Raw genomic sequence first — 25,881 nt, 5'->3', positions numbered from 1 at the left:
TGTCACTGTAGCTGTTCCAGTCTGCTTGTCCTTTCTAGTGGGAATGTCTCATCTCACAAGGTTGTGGATGGGACTCAGGATTCCACCTAAGGTACTATACTCTGTAAAGGCTTTGCATGAGGCCTATTTCACTGGGCAAGTTGTAAAACCCCTTTTAGGTATTCCATCACTAGACACTTTTGTTGTTAAGTGTTGTCAAATCACTAGGCACTAGTCATCCACGAAATATTCACTATACATATTGTTGTTGTTGTTGTTAAGTGCCGTCTAGTCAATTCTGACTCATAACAACCCTGTATAGATTTTGCAAGGAGCATCTGGTGGGTTGAAACTGCTGACCTGTGATTCGCAGTTCAGTGCTGATCCTACAGAGCCACACCAGATATCAAGTGATAAAACTTCAGAAATGTATCACAGACTGACTAGAATTTGCAGTGTGCTCAATTCTAGGGGCTGTAATCAAAATATGGGGCAGAGATAGATGAAAAATTAGCCCATATTAAGGATGCATCCTGTTCTAGAGTCTTTCCCAATAGGGATGTTTCTGTTTTGAGGGCTAGAATATATTTTTATGCTATCTAGGATTACATCTCAATGTAAAGAAAACAAAAATTCTCACCACTGTATCAATAGACAACATTCTTGTCAACGGAGAAAAACTTGAAGTTGTCAAGGACTTCATTCTTCTTGGGTCAACTATCAACACTCACAGAAGCAGCGGTCAAGAAATCAAATGACGTATCGCATTAGGCAAATGTGCTGCGCAAAACCTTTTTAAAGTGTTGAAGAGCGAAGATGTCAGCTTGAGGACTAAGGTGCACCTGACCCAAGCCATGGCATTTTAAATAACCTCATATGCATGTGAAAGCTGGACAATGAATAAGGACGACAGTAGAAGAATTGATGCTTTTGAGTTGTGGTGTTGGAGGAGAATACTGAAAGTGTCATGGGCTACTAAAAAGAACCAATAGATCCATTTTGGAAGAAGTGCAGCCAGAGTGCTCCTTGGAGGCCATGATGGCCAAACTTCATCTCTCATACTTAGGACATATAGTCAAGAGGGACCAGTCGGTGGAGAAGAATATCATATTTGGTAAGGTGGAGGGTCAGAGAAAAAGAGGAAGACCCCCAGTGAGATGGATTGGCAAAGTAGCAGCATCGATGGGCTCAAGTGTGTCAACAGTAGTGAGGTAGGACCAGGATCAGGCAGTGTTTTGTTCTGCTGTGCATAGAGTCACTATGAGTCAATACTGACTCAATGGCACCTAACAACACCAAAAACATCATAATTAAGTGAAGCTAAAGAACATGAAGAGAAAGTGATACATCAGCAGATTTCATTTGCTACATATTCACCACAAAATGCAGGACAAATAATAACTAGGTAGCATAATGGTACGAATTGGGCTGCTAACCTCAGGGTCAGAAGTTCAAAACTAACTACTAGCCATTCTGTGGGAGAAAGATAAGGCTTTGTGCTCCCACAAAGATTTTCAGTCTCAAAAACTCTGTGCAGGGTTGCTATGAGTTGGATCCAACTCTACGGCACAGAACCATCTAACCACCACCATTCCGTACTACTTTCATCTCTCTGTAAGAAACAAGATCATTTTTGTTTTGACCTGAGCCCTTGATTTGAAATGTATTTTTTGGAATTCAGGTGAGGGAACATCCATATTTGATTTGTAATGTTCCCTCAGTTAACTGGAAAACTCAGTTGAAACTTCACACATCATTTAGCAATGTCTGAAACATGGAGAATCTTTTTCACTATTAATATGTATTGTAAGCAAAATGCTTACAACTTTGAAGAAAGAAACCTTCCTGAACTATAAGAGTATGGATTGTAGATTCTGAGCATGCCAAACAGATTTTGGCCTCCACTTGGCCCAGTCTACAGAGATTCATCAAACTTCTACCTCAAAAGATAGTATAACTGAAACAACTTACCAGGACAAACCAGAATGCCTAAAAGACCTAAATATAAATCTGCATAATATTTCTGGATGAATGCATTTTAGCCAGAGCTGAGAGAGTCTGCCTATGGCTTTTATTACTGAATCCAATATTATTTACTGTGACGATTACAACGCTGTGATTCACTGCCCAGTCTTTGTCTCCAATGATAAGGGGAGTAACCCATTTTATCAGCTGTATGGACTTCCACTGCTATTATTCATGCTGAAATTCCATCAGAGGGAATCAGATTTCTTCTACTGTGCCTAAGGACTACATTTATTTGCAAACACCATTTTAAAGGAAGTGAAGAGTCAGGCTAACAGAAAAGTGGCTAATAAGTATACTCAGCTGACCATTTAGCTAGGTTGCTAGTGTTGCTATGTACGGTTGAGTCAGTTACAACTCACAGCAATCCTATGTACAACAGAAGAGAACAGTGTCATGCATGAGCCACTGTCACAATTGTTACATTTGATCCTATTGTTGTTGCTACTGTACTAATCCATCTTTATGGGGGGACGGATAGGGCAAGGGAATGTTCTTTTTTTTGGCTAATACTTCAACTTTCAAACCATGATATCCTTCTCCAGGGACTGGTTCCTCCTGATAATAAATCCATAATATGAGAGATGACATCTCCCCTTCCTCACCTCTAAGGAGCATTCTGGCTGTACTTTTTCCAAGACACATTTATTTGTTCTGGAAGTCCATGGTGTTCTCAATATTCTTCACTAACACCATAAATCAAATGCATGGATTCTTCTATGGTCTTTTTTATTTATTGTCCAATTTTCACATGAGTATGAAGCTATTGCAAATACCATGGTTTGGGTCAGGGGCATCTTAGTCCTAAAACTGACATGTTTGCTCTTGAGTACTTGAAAGAGGTCTTTTGTAGCAGAGTTGCCTAATGCAATACATCATTTGATTTCTTGACTGATAGTGGATCCAAGCAAAATGAAGTCTTTGGCATCTTCAATCTTTTCTCCATTTATATGGATGTTGTTTATTGGTCCAGTGGTGAGGACTTTGTTTCCTTTACATTGAGGTGCAACCCATACCAAAGCCTGTGATATTTGATCTTTATCAGCAAATGTTTTAAGTCCTCTTCATTTTCAGCAGGCAAGGTTGTATCATCTTAATGTCTCTTCCTCCAATCCTGATGCTATGTTCTTCTACATATAATCCAGATTTTCAGATTATTTACTCAGTATACAGATTGAAGAAATATGGTGAAAAGACACAATCCTGACACATATCTTTCCTATATTTTAAACTATTTGGTATTCTCCTTGTTCTGTTGAAATAACTGTCTCTTGATTTATATGCAGCATCTTCATGAGCATAATTAAGTGTTCTGGAATTCCAAACTTTGCAATGTCATGTATAGTTTATTATGATCCACACAGTTGCATGTCTTTGCATTATCAAAGAAGCACAAGTAACCATCTTTCTAATATACTCTACTTTCATCCAAGATCTATCTGACATCAGCAGTGATATCCCTAATTTTATATCCCTTCTGAATCTAGTTTTAATTTCTTGCAGTAACTGTTTTTCATGTTCTGCTGCAACTGTTTTTTTTTTTTTTTTTTTTTTTTTTTTTTTAATTCAGCAAAATTTCACTTGCATGTGACATAAATGACATTGTTCAATGATTTATGTATTTTGTTGGGTTACCTTTCTTTGGAATGGGCACAGATAGGAATCACTGCCAATTGGTTGCCTATATACCTGTCTTCCAAATTTCTTAATACAGACAAGTGAGCACCTTCCATGCTGCATCAGTTTGTTGAAAGAGTTCACTTTGTATTCTGTCAATTTCTGGAGTCTTGTTTTCAGCATTTCCTTCAATGCTTCTTGGACTTCTTTTTTCAATACCATTGGTTCTTGATCATATACGGTGCCTATTGAAGTGATTGAACATTGATCAATTCTTTTCAGTAGAGTAACTCTGTGTATTCCTTCCATCTTCTTTTGATATTACCAACATTATGCAATATTTTGCCCTTAACGAAGTCTTCAGTATTGCAACGGGAGGCTTGAATTTTTTCTTCAGTCTTTTTCAACTTGAGAAATGTGAGTGTGCTCTTTCCTTTTGGTTTTCTAACTTCACGTCTTTGCACATTTCAATATATTTGCTACTGTCTTCTCGAGCCGCCCTTTGAAATCTTCTGTCCTCCTGTACTTCATCATTTTCTACCAGTAGCTTTAACTTCTCTGCACTGAAGAACAATTTTCAGAGTCTATTCTGACATGCACTTTGGTCTCTTCATTTTATTCCTGTCTTTTTAATGACCTGTTGCTTTCCTTTTGTATGAGTTATTATCCCATGATTCTTCTGATGTTTGGTTATTAGTGTCTAATGCATCAAATCTCTTCTTGAGATAGTCTGTAAATTCTGGTGGAATATATTCAAGACCATATTTTGCCTTTCATGGAATTGTTTGGGTTTTTCATTGTCTCATCTTGAACTTGCATATGAGCAATCAGTTGATGGTCTCTTCCACAGCCAGCCTCTAGCCTTGTTTTGTCTGATGATATGGGGCTTTTACGTAGTATCTTTACAAAGATGTAGTCGATTTGATTCCTATATATTCCATCTGGTGAGGTCCAGGTTTTCATGTTGGAAAAAGTGATTTGAAATATCAGTGGCATTTATCATGCAATCTCCAGCATCGTTTGGCTAGGTGGGCCAAGGTAAAGGTAATTGAGTCCTACTGTAATCCAGTTCTCGAGCATTCCTTGAACAAAAAATTGCTATGTGAATTTCATTTTCAAAATTCAAATCCAAAATTGCATTTTTATATATGTGATGGGCTGTTAGAAGTTTAAAAAAAATCAATGGGTATTTTTAGAATGTTTTAAATGTCAGCAAAATGTTGATGTCAGAATGTCAAAAAAGAAAAAGAAAAGGAAAGGCAAAAGCAAAAAAGTAAACTCACTGACTAGTACTGGTTTCTGCATGGCTTTTTGTCTAACTGGAATCTAGTGTGGGTTAATGTGCTGGACTGCAATGTCAGTTGGAACCGCAAGGTCGGTGGTTCAAGCTTACCAGCAGCACCTCAGAAACCCTATACAGAGTCACTATGAATTGGAACTGATCCCACAGAACTTAATTTGTCTAACTACGTATTTTCTCTCTTTTCCTTATGCTTTCCCTATCCTATCACATGCTTCCTGCTAGAAAATCCCTATGGTTGCTGTACTGAAAATATGCTCATGACTGGGTAGCTTTGTGTTTTAAGAGGGAAAAATATCCATCTATTCACTACCTTGCTTATTTCAACTAGTGGAGAAAACCATTAGAGGAAGGCTTCCTTCTGCCTAAGTCAAAGAATAAATAGGTACTGTATCTCCAGATTCTCTGTGTTCATTCCAATCAGAATAGATGATACTAATTTATTAAAGAAAAAAAAAAAAGATTATGTAAGCTCTGGGGTTGAATATTGATATATCCTTAAATGTACAGATTCCCCCACCTCCATAGTACCCTCTAGTGGCTTAAGCATTTCCCAAACTCACTGGAGGATCTAAAGATGCTTTTAAAGGGCCATTTTCTCTATTTCTCTCTTCTCCTCCCTCTCTTTCTCTATCTGTAAAATAGGGATCCTAAGGTGAATTTTGGAGTCCAGGTGTGGCGCTGTGGGCTAATGCGCCAGACTGCAAAGTTGTTTGACCTGCAAGGTTGGTAGTTCAAGCTCACCAGATGCTCCTTGGAAACCCTATACAGGGTTGCTATGAGTCACAATTGACTTGACGGCACTCCACAACAACAACAACAGCAACACTTGAATTGTTATTACTGTTAGTAGCTGTTGAGTCAGCTTGTGACTCCTGGTGACTCTATGTGCAATGGAACAAAAATGTTACCCGATTCTGCATTGTCCCCACAATGGGCTTCTCATGGTAGATGCTGGCTCCTGGGCTCCCTATGGAGTCCTGGTTTGGTGCTGTGGGTTAATGTGCTGGACTACAAAGTCGGTTTGAACTGCAAGGTCAACAGTTCAAGCTCACCAGCCGTTCACCAGAAACCCTATACAAAATCACTATGGATCTAAACTGACTTGACAGCGAACAACAACAACAACAACATCAACAGGCTCCCCAAACCGGAAGTCCTTCAGGGTCCACATTAAATTTAAACTCTCAAAGCCAAGTGGAATTTACTACAGGGATGGAAAAAAGAGCATTCGCCATAGAACTCTAACCAGGTGATTGGTTTTAGCTGTGGAGATGATACATTTTCTGTTTCCCCTGGTCGCCTCTATAGCCAATGGCAGTAAATCTCTTCTAGGACCTTCTCCCTACTCCACTTTTGCTACTCCTCTTTATCTCTTATTTCTCCTCCTCCTTCAACCCTTCCTCTTTTACCTTTTCTTTTTTTCTCCTTCAATATATTTATGGATTTGTGTTTTAAATTTTATTTTAAGTATTTTATTGGAAAGGTAGAGCTATGTTCCCACTGGACAGAATTCAAGTGCTTGGTCTCAGTGCTCAGTCAGCCTGTCTGATTTCTGATCAAAGTGGGGTACAGAATAGGCCAGAACAGGGTTTGTTGAAACCTGACCTCAACATGATAGAATGCAGGAGGAAGGTGGGGGTCAGCCCACCCAACCTTTGTGATTTGGAGGGACAGAATTGGCCTGACATACAGGAGTGGCCAAGGCACTCAGACATGGGTTTCTGGAAGCTTGTATTCTGTATTCTCTTAGGGTGGCCTTTGACAAATTGATTCCCTCTCAGGCCCCTTGTCTCTGCCTGTAGAAGAAACTGCTTCTTGAAATAACCATTTTCTTGGTCTAAACAGGCTCCTCACAGTCCTAACTCCTCACAATCACTCCTTCTACTGCCTGTAAGGGGGTGTGTTTCCCTCTGTGCTAATACCAGCATCTCTCTGCATAAAGGAAAAGAGGCTTTAAGATGGCAAAGTTGAGTCTCCCATCCCTAGTTTCAAAGTCCAGATGTGTTGAAATGGCTCATCAGCTTTCTTGTATCACAGGAGCCAAAGGGGCCCTTTCATCTCTCATATCACCCATTCTGTGCAGAGCTGACCCCCCAAGTATTGACTCTGAAGTTCATCAGATTCTGACAGGCTCTGAATCCCTCATTTCAACTTACCTTGGACCATTGGTACAATTCCATTCATTCGTTCTCCCCCCAAAAAATACGTGTACTCATATAGAAAGTTGACGTGCAGTACATGTCAGAAATCAATATATGTCAGAAATTAATTCAAGTCAGAAATGCTACAGAAGTTTTATCATAGTCTAGTGATTATGAAAATATTAATACATTAACTTGGGCTAACTTTTATGAATCAAATGGATGTTTTCTAAACCAAGACAATAAATATAATCCTATGTTCACTGATGCAAGGTAAATATTTATTGATATTGTCCATCATGACCCTCATTTACAGATAAGGCCATTGAAATTGCCCATATAAACAAACTCAAAGGACAGTAAACATAGTAATAATATAAGTTAAAAAAAAAATAACAGCAAACTTGGTCACTTATGAATAAAACTGGAAATGACATTCAGGGTAATTATAGAATGGAAGTTAGGCAGCTGATCGCTGGCTGCCAGGGAACATCCTCACCTGCTGTTACATGTTATCTAGTTGATTCTGACTCAGAAGCCGTATGCACAGTGAAATGAACTACTGCCCAGTCCTGCCCAATCATCACAATTTTTATGTTTGAGCCCATTGTTGCAGCCACTGTGACAATCCATCTCATTGAACATCTTCCTCTTTTCTTTTGACCGTCTACTTTACCAAATCTGATGTCCTTCTCCAGGAACTGGGTGCTCCTGACAATATATCCAGAGTATGAGAAACAAAGTCTAGCCATCTTCACTTCTCATCTCATTTATCATTGTCCTCGTGACCTAGCATAGAGTCTTGGACATACTAAGGACTCAAGGAACTTAGTTTCTACTTTGTTCTAAAGACTCAACAAATGAGACTGGATGTGCTGATTCCACAATAGATTGGTTTGTCCTGGCTTTCCATGGTGATTTCAGTCCTTTTTGACAACACCATATTTCAAACACATCCATTTTTCTTTGTTTTTTCTCCTTCATTGTTCAACTTTCACATGCATATGACACAACTGAAAACATCTTGGCTTAGGCCAGGCCCACCTTAGTTCTCAAACTGACATCTTTACTTTTTAAAGAAGTCTTTTTGTACTTGATAGAAGTCATTTTGCAGCAGATTTTCCACTGTAATACGGTCCCTTGATTTCTTGATTGCTGCTTCCTTTAGAATTGATTGTGGATCCAAGTAAAATGAAATCTTTGACAACTTTAATCTTTTCTCTGTCTGTCCTGATGTTTTTATTGGTTCGTTTGTGAGGATTTCTGTCTTCTTCACATTGACTTGTAATCCATACTGAAGATTCTACTTTTTTATCTTCATCATCAAGTGCACTTCAGTTTCAGCAAGCAAGGTTGTGTCATCTACATTTTGCAAGTTACTAATGAGCCTTTCTCCAATCCTGATGCTGCATCTTTCTTCATATAGTGCAGCTCCTTGTATTACTTGCCCAGATTACAGGCTGAATAAGTATGATGAAATAATACAACCCTGACCCACACCTTTCCTAATTTTAAAGCTTGAAGTGTCCCCTTTTTCTGTTCTAATGTCTGCCCCCTGTTCTGTGTAGTGAAGTCATCTGGCATTCCTAATCTTCTCATTGTTACCCATAATTTTTTATGAGCCACACAGTTGTAAATAAAACACAAGTAAACATCTTTCAGATATGCTTTCCTATTAAACAAAATCTGTCTGACATCATGATGCTATCCCTCATTGCATGCTCTCTTCTGAATTCAGCTTGAATTTCTTTGTCAGTGTACTGCTGCAACCATTTTCAAATTATCTTTAGCAAAATTGTACTTGCATGTGATAATGAAGATATTATTCATGATTTCCACATTCCAGTGAGTCACCTTTTTTCTGGTTGTTAAAATATGGATCGCTTCCAATCAGTTGGCCATGTATCTCTCTTCCACATTTCTGGGCACAGATGAGTGAGGACCTCTAGCGCTGCATCAATTTGTTGAAACATTTTAATTTGTATTTCATCAACTCCTGGAGCCTTGCTTTTTGCTAATGCTGCTTGGAATTCCTCCTTGAATACCATTGATCATATCTTATGTCCTCCTATGGTTGAACACCTACCTATTCTTTTTGGTACTGTGACTCTACGTATCCCTTCCATCTTCTTTTGTTTCTTCTTGCTTGTTTCAATATTGTGCCCATGTTGTTGTTGTGGTCAAGTGCTGTTGAGTCACTTCTGACTCATAGTGACCCAGTATAGGGTTTCCAAGGGTTGGTTGGTGAGTTTGAACCATCAACCTGGTGGTTGGCAGTCCAGTGCTTATCCTACAGCATCACACCAGGACTCGTATAGAACCCATTGTTGTTCTTTGGAGTCAGTTCTGACTCAGAGGGGCCCTACTTAGGATTTATGTTTAGGCTTTAAATCTTTGTGTTTAGGCTCATCTTTCTCCTGTGGAGTGCCGGGCAGGTTCAAACTGTAGACTGTGTGGTTTGCAGAACCCTTCAATATTACCAGTCAAGGCTTGATTTTTTTTCAAACTTGAGAAATGCTAAGTATGTTCTTGGTTTTCTGTCTCTAAGTCTTTGCAAATTTCATTATAATATTTTGCTTTGTCTTCTTGAACAACCCTTTGACATGTTCTATTCAGCTCTTTTATGGCATCATTTTTTTTTCTGTGTATTTTAGCTAGTCTATGTTCTAGAGCAAGGTTCAGAGTCTTCTGACAGCCACTTTGATCTTTTCTGTTTACTGACTTTTTAATGAACTTTTGCTTTCTTCATATATAATGTTCTTGTCATCCCACAACTCTTCTGGTTTTTGGTCATTAATGTTCAGTATATCAGATCTGTTCTTGAGATCTTCTCTAAATTCAGGTGGATTTACCAGGGCATGTGGAATTTTATATGAAAACCCCTAATTTGTTAACGTTAGAAACTACTTAAGCAATTTTATAAGTGCTCACAGGCAAACACTGTTAAGACCTTGGCTAACTACTCCAGATTGTAGCCTATTTGTCTCCAGGGTTGATTCCAGGAATATGGGAAGGCTATTAACTCTTTGTTACATGGTTTTTGTGCATTGCTTTCTTAAGAGGCGTGTACGGAAGCTCTAGAGTTCTCAGGTACTTTTGTGGTTACTTGGCCATTCATAAGGATTATATGTGATAATAAAGTTGTCTTGGAGGGCTACCATTTCCATGATGCAGCTGCTTATCCAATTTTGTAATCCTTTATCAATTCCCTCTACAGCTTGAAGACCAGGCTGAAGACATGGTACAGAATATTAAGTGGTTTCAAATCAAGTCCAATCTCTGTTAGAAGTTCAGTGTAATAGCAAGAAATATTATTAACAACAGCAGCAGAGAACAGTAAAAATGCATCATTGTGTAGATTCATTCTGAATTGTACGGCTAACTCTGGTAGTAATTCTACCATCATTAAGGCTTTTTCTTGTCAGAGTCACACATTTTACATAGGAGAAGAGCAGAAATTAAAAGTAATCCCAGCATCAGCTAGAATTATCCAGGGATTGTAGGAGCTCTGGTAGTGTAGTGGTTACGAATTGGGCTGCGAACCTCAGGGTCAGCAGTTCAAAACTACCAGTTGTTCCACGGAAGAAAGATGAGGCGTTCTGCTTCCGTAAAGATTTACAGCCTTGGAAACCCTGTACAAGGTCGCTATGAGTCGGAACCTACTCCATGGCATATAACAACAACAGTAAAAACAAATACAGAACATAATAATATACTCCCTAATTGAAATTTGCTGGGAAATCTCTTATTTTAATTTTTTTCTCCAAGATTTATTTTGCTGTAATTATTGTCAGGGAAATGATGGTATAAAGGTTAAAAGTATACAATTTGAATTCCTATTACATAAGGACCATCATATGCTATTGAAGTAATCTTAACAAAAAAAAAAAAAATTTAACCTTTCTGGGCTATAGCTTTCTCAACTATAGATGTTGTTGTAAAGTATCAATGAGTTGATTCCTGCTCATGGCAATCCTGTATAGGGTTTCTGAGGAAAAGCTGGTGACTTTGAACACCTACCTGTGGTTAGTAGTCCAGTGCTTATCCTACAGACTGGGAGGTCATAATAATAGTGTAACACTGTACAATAAGCACTGGACTGCTACCTATAAGGTCAACGATTCAAACCCACTATCTACTCCTCAGAAACCCTATATAGGGTCGCCATGAATTGAAACCAACTAGATATCACTTAACAACAACAATCTTATGTTGTTGTTAAGTGATATCTTCATCTAGTGTGCTGCCAGTTACCCTTTATGGTTGTTACTAATTATTTAATTATTGATAGAATTATTATTGAAGCTTTTAACTCTGGCTTGTTTTCCTTCTTTGTTTCATTTTTTTCTTGACAGCTCTCAAATAATTAATTAAAATCCCATCCTTGCTTCATTATTTTCTTAGTCATATGCTATCTTTTCAAATAGAATTTTAGATTTCATAGAAATGGATATTACAATATATTAAAAGAAATACCTAATACATAATATAGAGGAATACATAATATAGAGCCTTCAGCTAAACTTACATAGACATGTTCTCCTACATTTGGCAAAGTTCCACTTACACATTAAAAATTACTGAACTGAGGAATATCTATGAATCTGTGACATAAATTCAGTCATAATCATGTGTAATTTCTGTCAAATAGGAGAAATGGACAAAGATTCATGATCCTACTATGTGCTAGATGTTTTACATATTAACCTCATTTGATCTTCAAATGTTTGAAGGATTATTAGCATTGTAAGTGATAGAAAATATGAAAAATAAACAAAATTGTAACCTTGTCCAAAAGTTTCCTAGAGTCTAGCTGAGAATGAAAACAAAGTATATTAAATGCAATTTATTTTGAGAAGGCAAATTAAATGCACTTTTGTGTTAAAGTCAAAACCTTCACATGTACATAGGTTCACAAAGGAGAATGGAATTACAGACACAAGCTAAGGGTTATGTGACCATAGGGAAGAAGCCATTAATTTAAGATCCTTCCAGATTTAACATTCTATTATCTTACCCAACTGGACTGTGAACCACAAAGTTGGTAGTTTGAACCCACCAGCTCCTCCCTGGAAACCCTATACAGGGTTGCTGTGGGTGGGAACTGGCACAACAGCGCTTAACAACAACTAGACTTTTAAATGTGTTGTTTGTTCTTATGCATCTTATTAAGTATGAAAGATTGGTCTAAATTGGGCAAGCAGATCTTTAATATGGAAATAAAATACTGAGTATTAGACTAAATAATATCCTGGGCTCTCTCTTCCCTGTGAAAGGATTACTTTAATTTTATTTTTTCCCATCACTGTGTATTCTACTTAAGTGTGAAAACTGTATTAGGGATATATATAACATGACCATTTTAGTTGGGGCATTTTTGTCCAGTCTAAAAACAAATCATTGGACTGTCTGTTTAAAACCAAATACTATGTTTGAATCAGACATTGTCACCCTTTCACTAATCAGCACCTGCGTTGAGAAGAGGCTGTGAGAACTTAGGTGCATACAAGGGTGATTCTGTAACACGTAAGACAGCTCCTTAACATTGTTGGGATTTCATACCCATGTATGCTTTTGTTGTTGTTAAATGCTCTTGTGTCAGTTCTGACTCATATCAACCCTGCATAGAGTTTCCAAGGAGCAGCTGGTGGGTTTGAACTGCTGTCCTTGTGGTTCACAGTCCAGAGCTGATCCTACAGCACTACATGCATAGCAGCTCCATTTTATTCTAAATCAAACTGTGATACAGTACTAAAATCCCGATTCTCCAGAAAAATCCCGCCTTTCACCATGTTAAATGCCACCAAATCAGTTCAACTCATAGTGACCTGTTTAGGGTTTCAGAGGAGTGGCTGCTGAGTTCAAACCTTGACCTTTCACTATAAGGACACATAAAACAACAATCAATTAAAATATTTTCATATGATTTATAGAAGGAACATATGAAGAGGTTTACCATATAGCTAAAGCAAAAATTGTGAAAATCTTCCTTAGGTATTTGACACCCAAACTCTGTTGCCAGCCCTTGTTCCTTAAGATTTTGTTTTAAGTCTTCCTGCGATATTGCCCACAGACTCCAGAAATTGTCCCTTCTTCCTCTCTCCAGAATTTTCTCAGAGAAACTTTGAAGTATTCGCTCTTATGCATACAATATTTCCTCTTAGCCCCCATTTGTACACAGTGTCCTTTAGCAAGCTAGGCCCACTCTCCCAATGAGCAGATACTTTGCAATTTCCTTGATATGAACATACCTTTAGACTTCTCAAGTTCAACCCCCAGATGGTTTAACAAATATTTTTACAAACAAGTAACTCCCCAAGTGGAAATCTGGACAATGTAATTTTGTTTTGTTGCTTCTGCTGTGCTCAGATCTTGATTTTACGTTTATACGGAGCTATTTGGACATGGTGGGGTAGAAATGGTTAAATCAAAACGTGCTGTTTCAAGTCAGATTATTGAATTATTTATTGTCAGTGACAACACAATCTCATTGCATGCTTAAGTACCAGTAGAGGCATAGATTCAGAGCCACGCTATTAATGATAATAAAAATATAGTGTCGGTAACAAATGAAAGGTTAAAATAAAGCTATGTCATGATTGGAGTCCTGATGTGGCACCATGGGCTAATGCACTAGAGCACAAGGTTGGAACCACAAGGTCAGCAGTTCAAGTTCACCATCTGCTCCTTGGAAACCCTATATAGGGTTGCTATGAGTCAGAACTGATTCCATGGCACTTAACAAAGCATCATAATTATGAGCCACTATTAATATTTGTCTCATATATAAGAAAACAAACTAATTTTATATATGCATTGATTAGTTTATATTATTAAAATGTTTCCACAACTATATTCATCCTGTTCTAGCTTCATTTAAAACTATGCCTTCTATGGATTCATAGATAATATGCTTATATTATTTAATTTGCAAAGTGAAATTGTACATTTTGATATGTTTGAATGTCTGAAGTAGTGATTTTCTGAATGTAAGTGCCATCCTTTGAAAAGTACCAGAAATCATAAATACAAAAATGGCCTATTCAAATGCTACCAAAGCGTACTGTATTCTAGAGATGTCATTTCATGCCTTGTGGAACACATGAACATTTATAGATTCTTATATAAAAAATTGAACTATAAAAGTGTAATTCATCAAAAAATTCAACTAAATGGCAACAAGGGTTGTTTTTTCCCCCTAGATTATTTTTTTCTCTTCCTAAAACCTTCCAGGTACCTTTGTGAAGTTCTCAGAATAATGATTAATATTATTAAACCAGAGACTAAAAATCTTGGTACGGACTGACCCAGGGGGACACACTGCTCTGATGATTTTAAAATAAAATAATAAAAGGGGCGTCCCAGAGGAGTCAAAAGTCTGACACATCCTCACAATTAATTCTATTTGTCAAAGTCATTCAAAAGAGTTCTTAAGAGTGGTTGGAATTGGCTGCCAGATCCAGGTGCTCTCAAGTGTCTTGCCTTTGTGGTTGCCTACCTGGGTTTCCCAGTCCTTGGTTGAACAGTAACGTTCTCAGAGGGATGGAATATAGAATATAACATCAGTAATCTCTTCCAGTAGAGGCTGAGGCCATCTTCAAACTTGCTACCCAGGCCCCATCTACCTCCTCTTCCTTTCAGTGCACACACGCACACACACATGCATTTTCTGCCTTTCTTAGTATATACTGAATGAAACATCTTGTTTCCCACATTTTCCTCTAGAAGTCTGCTACAATTTTCCCAGTGTCCTTCATAAAAGCCATATTCTTTTAAGATTATCCTATATCTTATAAGGAGCCCTGGTGGCACTATGGGATGAACACTGGACTGCTAGCAACAAGGTCAGCAGTTCAAACCCACCAGCCTCTTGGTTGGAGAAAGAAGAGATTTTCTGTTCCCGTAAAGAGATGCAGCCTCAGAAACACTATACAGGGTTTCTATGAGTCAGAACTGACTCAGTGACACTTAACAACAACAATAGCTTAGATACTATGAAATGGAAAGAGGTTTTTCCTTTGTAGATTAAAAAGAATGAACTGTTCTTCCATTTATCAAGTTTATTCTGTTAACACCCATTGTACTAAGTCAGCTTCACAAAATGCAAGCACACTCATAGGGAGTCTTGGTGCATGCTTTAGGATAAGCATTAATTGCAAGATCGTAGTTTAAATCCAACAGTCGCTCCTCACAAACCCTAAAAGGGTTGCTATGAGTCAGTACCAACTCGAAGACATTAAACAACGATAACATGAATCTTTTAAAATAGGACTTCTATGGCTAAATAAGCACTGGATGAATTTCCTAGCATATAATTTATGAACCCATGTGTATTTGTTCCTCAACCGCTGCCACTACAGGGTATACCTCACAGCGAACATGCACACACACACATGGTTTACTTGTAATTGGCAAAATAGCCTTGGGATGTCCTTGGCCCCTACTGGACAGGCATGAAATAGAATCCAGTGCCTCTCTTCTACCTCCAAGTCAGTTTTGTCTTGCTAACCTCTCCCCAACCCTAGCTCGTTGGTCTGTTTTTCTATTTTCCCTAAATGCAACTTACTTTAAGCATGTTATAACTTGATTAGCTTTCCTAGTTCAAGGATAATAGACAATAACCCGTGTGTCAGTTGTAGCCACTTTCTTCTCTTTTAAATGTCTATTGATGACGTACATCCAGACTGCACGCCCTTTTTATTTTTTAAAGACACAAAACCAAAAAGACAAAAAAAAAAACAAAAACTAAGAAAATGCAAAATTTGTTTTGAATTGTGACTATTACAAAAAGAAAGGGGAGCCAACAAGCAAAGCAAACACCGTGTCCCCTGATTGTTCTGTCTGTACCTTTTCAGCGTGTGCATCTGGTTGTTCATCTCTGAAAGTGTATAAAATATTTTTTTTCTTTCAATTTCCTTTTTGTTCTTTTCTCCCTTCTTGTTTGGGGAATTAAGTGCTTTTTTTGTATTTTATATATATATATCTATCTCTCTATATATATCAATGTGTTTCTTTTTGATTGCTAGACCTTTATCTTTAGATTTGGTTTCATCCAAAATTATGAGAAAAAAAGTTATGAATTGTTTTCTACAACTTTCCCCCCACTCCCTCTTTAAATGTGGAACAACTTCAGCTGCAGCATCTCCACATCCACATCTGGTCTCATTGCAAATCTTATGCAACATGGGTGGTATGGGGGCGAGGGACAGGGTGTCATTCAGATTGTGACAGCATCATTTCTATATTGGGAAGTCAATGGCAACCTAGCATGTAGGCTTCCTATACAGATTTTCTTTGGGTCACCTTTGCAGACCTCGAAACACCCCCAAACTCAAGATGGGGCTGTGTGACTGCCGATGAAGTTGTTCAACTTGAATACATAAATCTAGCCTCCTTGTTTTTTGCTTTTAACCTTTTGATTACTCGTATTGTTATTTTATGTATTTTTGCTATTTTTAGTAGGAAAAAGAAAAGTTTAACTGTTTTTATTATTTGAAAGTCATTAATAAAACTGTAATAATTTTTGGAGTAATTGCATGTTGAAGAAGTTGCAGCTTAGGGTGTGTGAGATTTGTCAGTGTTAGAGTTCTGTTCTTGATTTCCATAGACGGGCATGTGTAGGCTCATTTGTTTTTGTATATTGCCCATCCCTTCCTTACAGCCAGAAGCTCTAATGCAGCTAGATCACTCCGTGCCGCCCTTACATGGACATGGCGACTCACTTATACATTTACTCCCATCATCTTCATCTTCTGTGTAGTACACTCATAGATACTGACCCTCCCCTCTCAGCATCTTCCCTTCCCATATTCCCCCCTTTCTTTAGCATTGTTAAAATTTATGTGCTGTCATCCATCCCTTTAAATTATACAGTCGAAAACTTGTCAAAAAGACAAAAAACAAAAAAAACAAAAAACAACAACAATTAAATATATATCTGAGAACCTATAACAATGCAGAAATTCATTCATAACCCTTTAGAGTCATAGTTGGGTTTTTTTTAAAGGCAAATTATAAAAGTGAAAAGTTTCTTTTTATTATCTTATTTTTAAATCATTGCAATTGGAACTATTTTAAATTCGAAACTTATGCCGTTCCTAAACCCCGAAGTAAAAATTTGTTGAAGTGCAGATTTTTTTTTTCCTTTTCATGTTATGTGGTGTGGATGTATGTGTTGTGGCCTCCCTGTACCATCCTCTGTTGTAAATTATTATTATATTTGAAAAAATTAGACATTTTACTCAAAAGTTTTTAAGAAATGAGATGAAAAAAAGCAAGTTACAAGAATGTGGCAATTCTATTTGTCCAAGAGCATTCTTACACAACTTTCTTTTATAAATTTTTCTTTCATGCCAAAAAACATGCGGGCAATTTGTTGATGTAAGTTGACTATGAATTAATATGGTATGCTTTTTTCATTTAAATTATTTTCTCTATATGCAAATGATTTATTTCTTTGTCTTACAAGAAAAATAAAACAGCCTCTACTTTTTTTTATTTGCTTTTTAAATTTATATTGGAATGCCTTGTTGATGTTATTTGCTTTCCTTCCTTTTGACTTACTTTGGCAATGAAGTTAATTTCATTTTCTAATATATGATTTCAGTACTCTATTAAATATTTTATTGCATTTGTGTCTCTTTGCTTAATTTTCACTGTTTTATGCTGCATTGGTTTTAATAATCAGCGTGAATTCTACTCTTGGTAGAATGGGATAAGTAAATCATCTTTACCAAGCCTTGCCTCTTTGCCTGAACTTCTTTTTACCAAGAACTTTAAAGCCTTGAAAGTAATGGTAGACTCAACAGAGGGATACCCAATTTGGTTACTGCCCATGGGAGGCCTGTACTCCAGAAGAAAATGAGTTGAGTTGGTTCCAGATGTTACTAGTTGTAATTACACACTTATTCAAGTCCTTAGAAAGCACTCAAGGAAATAAGTCCTTTATGTCATTTTCTATCAGCAAAGGGGAGATAAGGTACTCTCAAGTGACTATGGTAGAATTTGCTTATCAAGGATTATACTATCATCATCACCACGGACTATAAAATCAATTTTACTGAGAAAAATGACATAGAAATAAAGAAGGCATTTAAAATGTTGTCCTATGAGGTGGATAACTTCCAATGTATAGATCTAATTAAATTACTGGCATAACCACACACACACACACACAGAGATATCCACACATACACTCTATTTCTTTCCATCTTTTTGCCTCCCTTTTTGTTAATAGTTGCCATTTCTCTAAGGATTTGATCAGGTAAGCTTTATAAGTAGCCTAAGATTCAATAATAATACATAACATGATTTTCACATGTAAAATTTTATTTAGGACCCCTTTCAGGTAGGTACCACCATGTGTGTGATTCTAAAGTGAGAAGATTTCTTGACCCTAAGAAATGCTTCAGATAACATTGGTAAGAAGCCCTACAATTTCTTTTCAAAAAAGTACTAATGCACTTCAGTTTTAGATAGTAGTGTTACTTGAGACTGTAAAAGTAACTATCAAACCCAAAGTGCATAATAATATGCTTCTAACGTAGCAGCTTTAATGAATGAGCTTCTTGTCTACCATGTTTGAAAATATTTTAGGTTTAAAACTAAGAACGTCCTAAATGGTGTGTTGTATCATTAACAGTTCTTCAGCAAAACAAAATCAGAAGGTGGCTAGGTGGCTAGGTAGATAGGTTGGTAGGTAGGTAGGTAGGAAGGAAGGAAGGAAGGAAGGTAGGTAGATAGATAGATAGATAGATAGATAGATAGATAGATAGATAGATAGATAGATAGATAGATAGAGATAGAGTGATAGAGTGATAGAGTGATAAAGTGATAGATTGATATATTAGATTTTAAGGAATTGTGTCACCCCATTATGTCAGGGATAGCTGACAAGTCTGAGGGCAGGCTAGAACTCAGGCAGTATTTCTCTGTTATAGTCTTGAGGTAGAATTTCTTTTTCTGTGGGAAGCCTTAAATTTTGCTCTTATAGCCTTCAACTTATAAAACAAAACCACATTACAAAGGATAATCTTTATTTAAAGTGAAACTCCAGAGATAATTGAATCTTAATCAATATGCAAATGAGAATTGCATTCGATACTCTTTATTTTATAATGTTTAATAATGTCAAGGGACTATTGCTCATCTTACCTAGCCATGTGTTGAAGAACAGAATCTGTAATCTTTGAACCAGACCTAATTTCAGAGAAAACTCTTTGCTTGAAAGAAGAGAGAACAGGGGGAAATGTCCTTCCTCAAGAAACTGTCATCACCTGAAACTGTAAGCTAAGCCACATAGAGCCACTTGAGTCTTTCTGATGTCCTCTCCTGGGGTACTTACCACATTTCTCAGTGACAAATAAGTTTATGGAGAGGAAATTCATGGTTAAAAGCTGGGATATTTTTATGTTGCAAATACACACTTCTGTAGTCTCAAATAACTGAATGAGTATCTTTGCACCACCCACTTAGTTGGGGAAAGGATTACTTCTGCCCATTTTATGTGAATTTCTGAGCAGAGAATTAGAAAACTACACATCAGAGATGAGATAAATTACCCAGATAAACACAAAGGAAATTCAGAGAACTGAAGTGTGGTACCTTCTCCCAGAGTTTCGCTCTCTGGCACTGGTGTTTAGATACTTTCTTGACCTCTCAGGTTCAGACACTGTCAGAGAGAGCTAAAGGTCACTACCACACTGCAACTTCATACTGCTCTACTTGGTTTTTAGATGACTTGCTACATTCACCATCACCCACAATTTTCTCTCAGTTTGGAAGAGTTCTATTAAATTTTAACACACTGTCTTTTTCAATGGCAGAGAACCCCTCTTGCTGGATATCAGCCCTAGAGGCATGAATTATATATCTATAAATACACTCATAAAGCAAAAAAGCAGAGCAGCCTTCAAGGCTAAAATAGACCTTTTATATCCCTAGTGATTTCTCCAGTTTAAAGAAAAGTACAACTTTGTCCAGGAAAAAAAAAAAAAAAAGTATTTATTTCCGAGTTAAAGTGCTAACTTTAAGGGGTACAAGTAGTTTTTTATTCTGTACCAAAGAAAAATTCTTTGACTGGCATAGGAAATTAGGGTGTTATGAGTATCAGATTTTGTATCACTTTCCCTATTACTCTGTAATTTTAGGCTTATTGCTTGTGTGAATATTTTCATCAGAATAGACATCTGGTTAATCCCTAACTCCGTAACCTTTTGGCAGTGAAAAAAAAAAAAAAAAATTGTCGGCTGCTCCAATATTTATGAGTGCAGACAACATGGATTCAAACAAAGTCTTGCATAACTTCACACAAATTAAGACATTTATATTAAGGAGAAAGGATTCTTCCCCATCTCAAATCAAGTGTGAACTTGAAATCTCCAGTATACTACACCTTAAATGTGAAAGTGTAATTTGATACTGAAATTGATTATACATCCTAATTCCTATTCCTGTCCCAGGAGGCTTTCATGTTTGTGATTATCTAAAAATGTGTGTCTTGACACTATAATTCCCATTTGTATTAATGACTCCTGCATTCCAGTCGACTTTCTTTTCAACCAAATGCACTCTTCCAATTCCTTAAAATGCCAGCATAAAAGGGCTACAAATGCTTTTATCATATCATTGATTAAATACCAGGGGAATTCAGGCTCAAACTTACTTGACAGAGGGCATCATTTATCATTTTTATTCCTGCTACCAAGATTAATAACAAATTGACAAAAAAAACTGAAGATGAGTAGTTTTGACAGATTCTGTTATTTACATTCCGCAGTAGTAGACCCATCATTTTAGTTTTGAAATAAGCTCTTACTTTATCACTTAGGGGCTCTCCAGCCTTTCAGAGTCCTATATAAATTAACAAACAGCAGGACCCTCTTTCCATCCCATTATGAGAAGGTAGGTTTTATTTATTTATTTTTAAATCCAAGAGAGATGCTTGTATTAACATGTTGAATAAGAAGGATATTTCAACTTAAAGTTGGGGTGATTCAACTTCAGAGTAAGCAATTTGTTCATCTCATATATGTCTAATAACAAAGAAGCTTTAACTAAGGATGAGAAAATAAAAAAGAAAGAAGAGGTAAATTTAAGACTCCAGTTGGGTATCACAGATGGTTCTATAAAATTACAAATGAATGGCACTGTGTGATCATGAATGCAGCGATGTTAATCTCACTTAAAGGGACGCTAGCATGGCACCATAAGATAAGCACTGCACGAGACCTCAAGGTTAGTTTGAACAGCAAGGTCGGCAGTTCCAACTAACCAGTCAGTCATTGGAAACCCTATACAGGGTCTCTATGAGTCAAAACGGACTCAAGGACTCTTAACTACAAAACAACAGCGTCCTATCCAAGAGTCTGCCTGCATATCTAAATTGTTGGTGTAGGAGACAAATAATTTACTCCTTGTCCTTTATTCTAGTTTCTTCTCTGTTTATTCTGTGTGGGATAGATTTTTGTTACTTCCATAAGGAACAAAAGGCTCTGCTATTTGTGTTGGAAAAGAACCAACATGATAAACCTTTGTTCAAGTTAAGCTTGGTAAATGTACAGAGCAAATTCCCTTAAGTAAAGTGAAATAATTCCTGAAAATTACCTAGAGAATCTGGAGACAAGTTGCAAGGGCATCCACTGGTTCTCTCTCACGGCTCTTCTCCTTTAACTCAAACATAGACCTCACCCATGTATCATCTTACATTAACCTCCTGGGGCCTCCCCTACTAGAAGAAGAAAAAAAAGTTAGCTCAGGGTGAGTTTTAGGACTAGTTTACCTTTAGGGAACCGTGTTCCAAATCCCATTTATAAAAACTAGTGAAAGTGTGTAAATTATGCATTAAGCAAGTTTCAAGATATATGAATTATATATGTTCACAATGTGAAAAATAAGTAAGTTGGCCAAGTAAAGCAAGTCAGAAGCCTTGGCAAATCTGCAAGGATTATTTTGTTCAATAGTTTCAAACTCTAAGCACTAGAATAGAAGCTGGGGTTTAGAGCACAGGCAAAAATACTGTAAGATTTTCAGGAAGGTTATTGTTTTATTTCCTAACATAATTATCAGGTGGGCCAGAGATGACAGTGCCACATTCTGCCGTCCCTTCTTTTTGGGTATATATTTTATACAAAATAGCCCCCTCCTAATTCAGTTTATCTCTGCACAATACAAAATTAATAGATAAATAGACAGGGAGTCAAATGAATGCAAGCTACTCTACTCAGGTGCTTTGAAGGTATTTAGTTGCTTTCTCCTCAGGTATCCCTTCTCTTAGCACACCTAAAACCTGGACAATTAGATGCTACAATACTGCCTGAGGTATGGAAAGAGTTTAAAGATACCAGGTGTCGAAAGCTGACTGGCATGGGCTTCATTTCCACATTGTACATGAATCAGCTTTTAAAGGTAGAATCCTATTAGACTGTTGTAAGGCTTGTCCACTTCCAATAGTCCCCATTACTTTGCAGTTGTTGTTAAGGGCCATCGAGCCAGTTCCAGCTTCTAGTGAGCCTGTAAAGGGTTTCTGAGGAGTGGATGGTGAGCTTGAGCTGCCAACCTTTCAGTTCAAGCTGATCTTGCATTTCAGTTCATTAAACCATAGCACCACCAGAACTCCAACTTTGCATTATTGAACCAGGCATCTGGATTTGCCACAGGCAAAGAGGGAAGGGTATCTATGGGAAAGTCCTATCTGTTAACAGATGCTCAGACACTGGCCATCCCATTATAACAGACTTATCACCAAAGGCAGAACACTAAAGAATACTGTAGTTATTTGAATGTTTAGTAACCCAGCTCAGAATGCGGTCATCATCAATGATAATAACATACCATCTGTCCAACTAGCTGATTTAATGGCACAGGTGAACATCTTGACATGCTTGCTAGAGAATTTAGAAAAATAATAATTGGAGTACATTTTTTTCTGGAACAAATTCAATAAAGAGACATGGGCTAGAATTTCTTGAGATTCTTCCTTGGTTTGAAAAAGAACATGTCAAGAGACACAGAAGAGAATTTGTGTATCTTGCTTACATAGGTAGATAATAAGTTTGACCCCACTGTTATTGTGCAATAATCACCATGCCATGTGTTTATACTCATGATTTGCAAGCACTGTTATTTAGTAAACTGTTCTAGACTTAAATTTTCTCAACTCAAACAACATATATGGTAAGTGCAATACCTATGTGTTGAAGGGAAATCAATATATTCTTGCCATTCTAGTTCAGAGTCACTGATTAAAAGAACTCACGTTGCAAACTCTTCCTTTCTGAATCTAAAAGTAAGTTTCCAACAAGTCATGGGTATCTAAGCTGGGTATTTTTAAAATCTAGTTTCAGTTCAGCATGTGTTGTATGTAGCATAAAAGCAATATGTAGTAAGCAAATGGTAGACAGATGCACACAGGGTGGACATTTAATAGTCAGGGAACTTTCTTGAGAAGTATAGTCAAAATTCACGCTTTCAACCTCTTGTAAGTGCCCTTCATTTAGCTTATAGAAAAGGAAGACAGCAACTAGTAAAAGAAAGCAAAATGAGAGGTAGTAACCTAAGAATTTTCTAAAGATGGGGTTTTTATGTTCTTTAATCTTGGTGGTGAATATATCATTCTCATTTTCATGGGAGCAAATAAGTAGAAATCCAGGAAGACAATAAAGAAATGTTCTGACTTATAAATTAAGCACATCCATTTTATACATGCACATATGTATACACAACACACACACTGATTTGATAGCCAGTCTGCAATTGGAACAATATAAACAAATGCTATCATCTCATCCGCAGATCCTAGAAAAGCCATATTTGAATTCTATTTAAATAATTACTTGAGAGTATCTTTGTCCCTGATCTAGGGATTTCTGATTTTGGTAGCAAGAGGCATATCATGGCAACAAATCAGTCTGCAGTGGTTAGGCTATAATCAGGATGGGTCCTTATGATCATTCAGTGATCACTTGAGGCCCAACCTGTGAACTGACAGTAACTGACTTGTGTTTACAAATATACTAATTCTCTTTTTCTTTTTCTTTTCAATCCCAGGAGGTGAATTAGTTATCCCTCTTCTTGTAGAAGACCCTTTAGCTACCCCTCCTATTGCTACTCGTGCACCTTCCATTACACTCCCCCCTACCTTTCGCCCCCTCCTCACCATTATTGAGACCACCAAAGATTCCCTGTCCATGACCTCTGAGGCGGGGTTACCTTGCTTGTCGGACCAAGGCAGCGATGGTTGTGATGATGATGGCTTGGTGATATCTGGGTATGGCTCAGGGGAAACCTTTGACTCTAACCTGCCCCCTACTGATGATGAAGATTTTTACACCACCTTCTCCTTGGTAACAGATAAGAGTCTTTCCACTTCAATCTTCGAAGGTGGCTACAAAGCACATGCGCCCAAGTGGGAATCCAAGGACTTTAGACCTAACAAAGTCTCCGAAACTAGTAGGACTACTACCACATCTTTGTCCCCTGAGCTGATCCGCTTCACAGCTTCCTCCTCGTCTGGGATGGTGCCCAAATTGCCAGCTGGCAAAATGAATAACCGTGATCTCAAACCCCAGCCTGATATAGTCTTGCTTCCGTTGCCCACTGCCTATGAGCTAGACAGCACCAAACTGAAGAGCCCACTAATTACTTCCCCCATGTTCCGTAATGTGCCCACAGCAAACCCCACGGAGCCGGGAATCAGACGGGTCCCGGGGGCCTCAGAGGTGATCCGGGAGTCGAGCAGTACAACAGGGATGGTCGTCGGCATTGTGGCTGCTGCCGCCCTCTGCATCTTGATCCTCCTGTATGCCATGTACAAGTACAGGAACAGGGACGAGGGGTCCTATCAAGTGGACGAGACGCGGAACTACATCAGCAACTCGGCCCAGAGCAATGGCACGCTTCTCAAGGAGAAACAACAGAGCTCGAAGAGTGGCCACAAGAAACAGAAAAACAAGGACAAAGAGTATTATGTGTAAAGATTATAATACTACTAATAAATGAATTAAAAAAACAGAATTATTTATATATAAGTATATAAATACTTTGAAAATGAGATTTGGCAGATGTCAAAGTTGTTGTAACTATGAGATGACATATACCATAACTATGGTGGGGAAAAAAACCAACAACAAACATTTTTACAAGGACACACACAATGATCTCTAAAATTCAGCCATGGTTGCTATGTTTCAGTCATCATTCGGAGACAGAAAGTTCTTTCTGCCCTGCTGTATCATAAAGCACACACTTAGTTCTCTGGATGGAGCAAGCACATGGCTCCACCACTTTAGCGGACTTGGGAGCTTCCGTCTCTTGAGGACCTTTCGACAAAAGGTAGAAGACTTTACAGCTTACTTGTTCCGTAACTCCAAGTGAGTCTGTAATCATGTTGTGAAGCTTGACTGTAACAATGCTTTTTGTTTGTTTGTTTTTTAATTTCGGTTAATTATGTAAAAAAAAAAAAAAAACTAAACAAAAACAAGAAAAGAAAAGAAAAGAAAAAAAAAGTTTAAAAAACAAAAACAAAAAAAATTCCCCTTATCTGGTAATGGCCAGTGTGTGTGTGTAACTTTTTCGAGATCTAAGGGGAAAATGGCTTTTGGGTTTGTGTTTGTTTTTGGAGAATGACTGGACATAAGCTAAGAAGAAGAAAACTAACTCAGAAAATAAAAGTGAAAGAGACTATTGCCATATATGAACTCAAAAGCTACCATGGTATCCACTCTACATATCAGGTTGTGGTGTCTCTAGAATCTGTTGTTTGTTACCTATAAGATGCTTTGCTGAATGTTGATTTGAAAAACTGGTCCCCCAGGATCT

General features: G+C 37.5%; 1 protein-coding gene across 4 annotated transcripts in view; it reads left to right on the top strand.

The window, feature by feature from the left end:
- The window catches only part of NRXN3 (neurexin 3), a 1,807,186-nt gene extending 1,781,649 nt beyond the window's left edge, over positions 1-25,537 (top strand). For 2 of the 4 annotated variants that reach the window (XM_006864758.1, XM_006864757.1), the window contains one exon: positions 24,736-25,037. In XM_006864758.1, the coding sequence (XP_006864820.1) occupies positions 24,736-25,037 (302 nt within the window). Of the gene's footprint in view, positions 1-24,111 lie in introns of all 4 variants that reach the window. The other 2 variants (XM_006864755.1, XM_006864756.1) reach the window with 2 other exon arrangements.
- Positions 25,538-25,881: the final 344 nt, after the last annotated feature.

The sequence above is a fragment of the Chrysochloris asiatica genome, unplaced genomic scaffold (assembly GCF_000296735.1).
Source record: "Chrysochloris asiatica unplaced genomic scaffold, ChrAsi1.0 scaffold00070, whole genome shotgun sequence".
In the NCBI taxonomy this organism is placed as follows: Eukaryota; Metazoa; Chordata; class Mammalia; order Afrosoricida; family Chrysochloridae; genus Chrysochloris; species Chrysochloris asiatica.
This window is presented reverse-complemented; position numbering and strand designations above follow the sequence as displayed.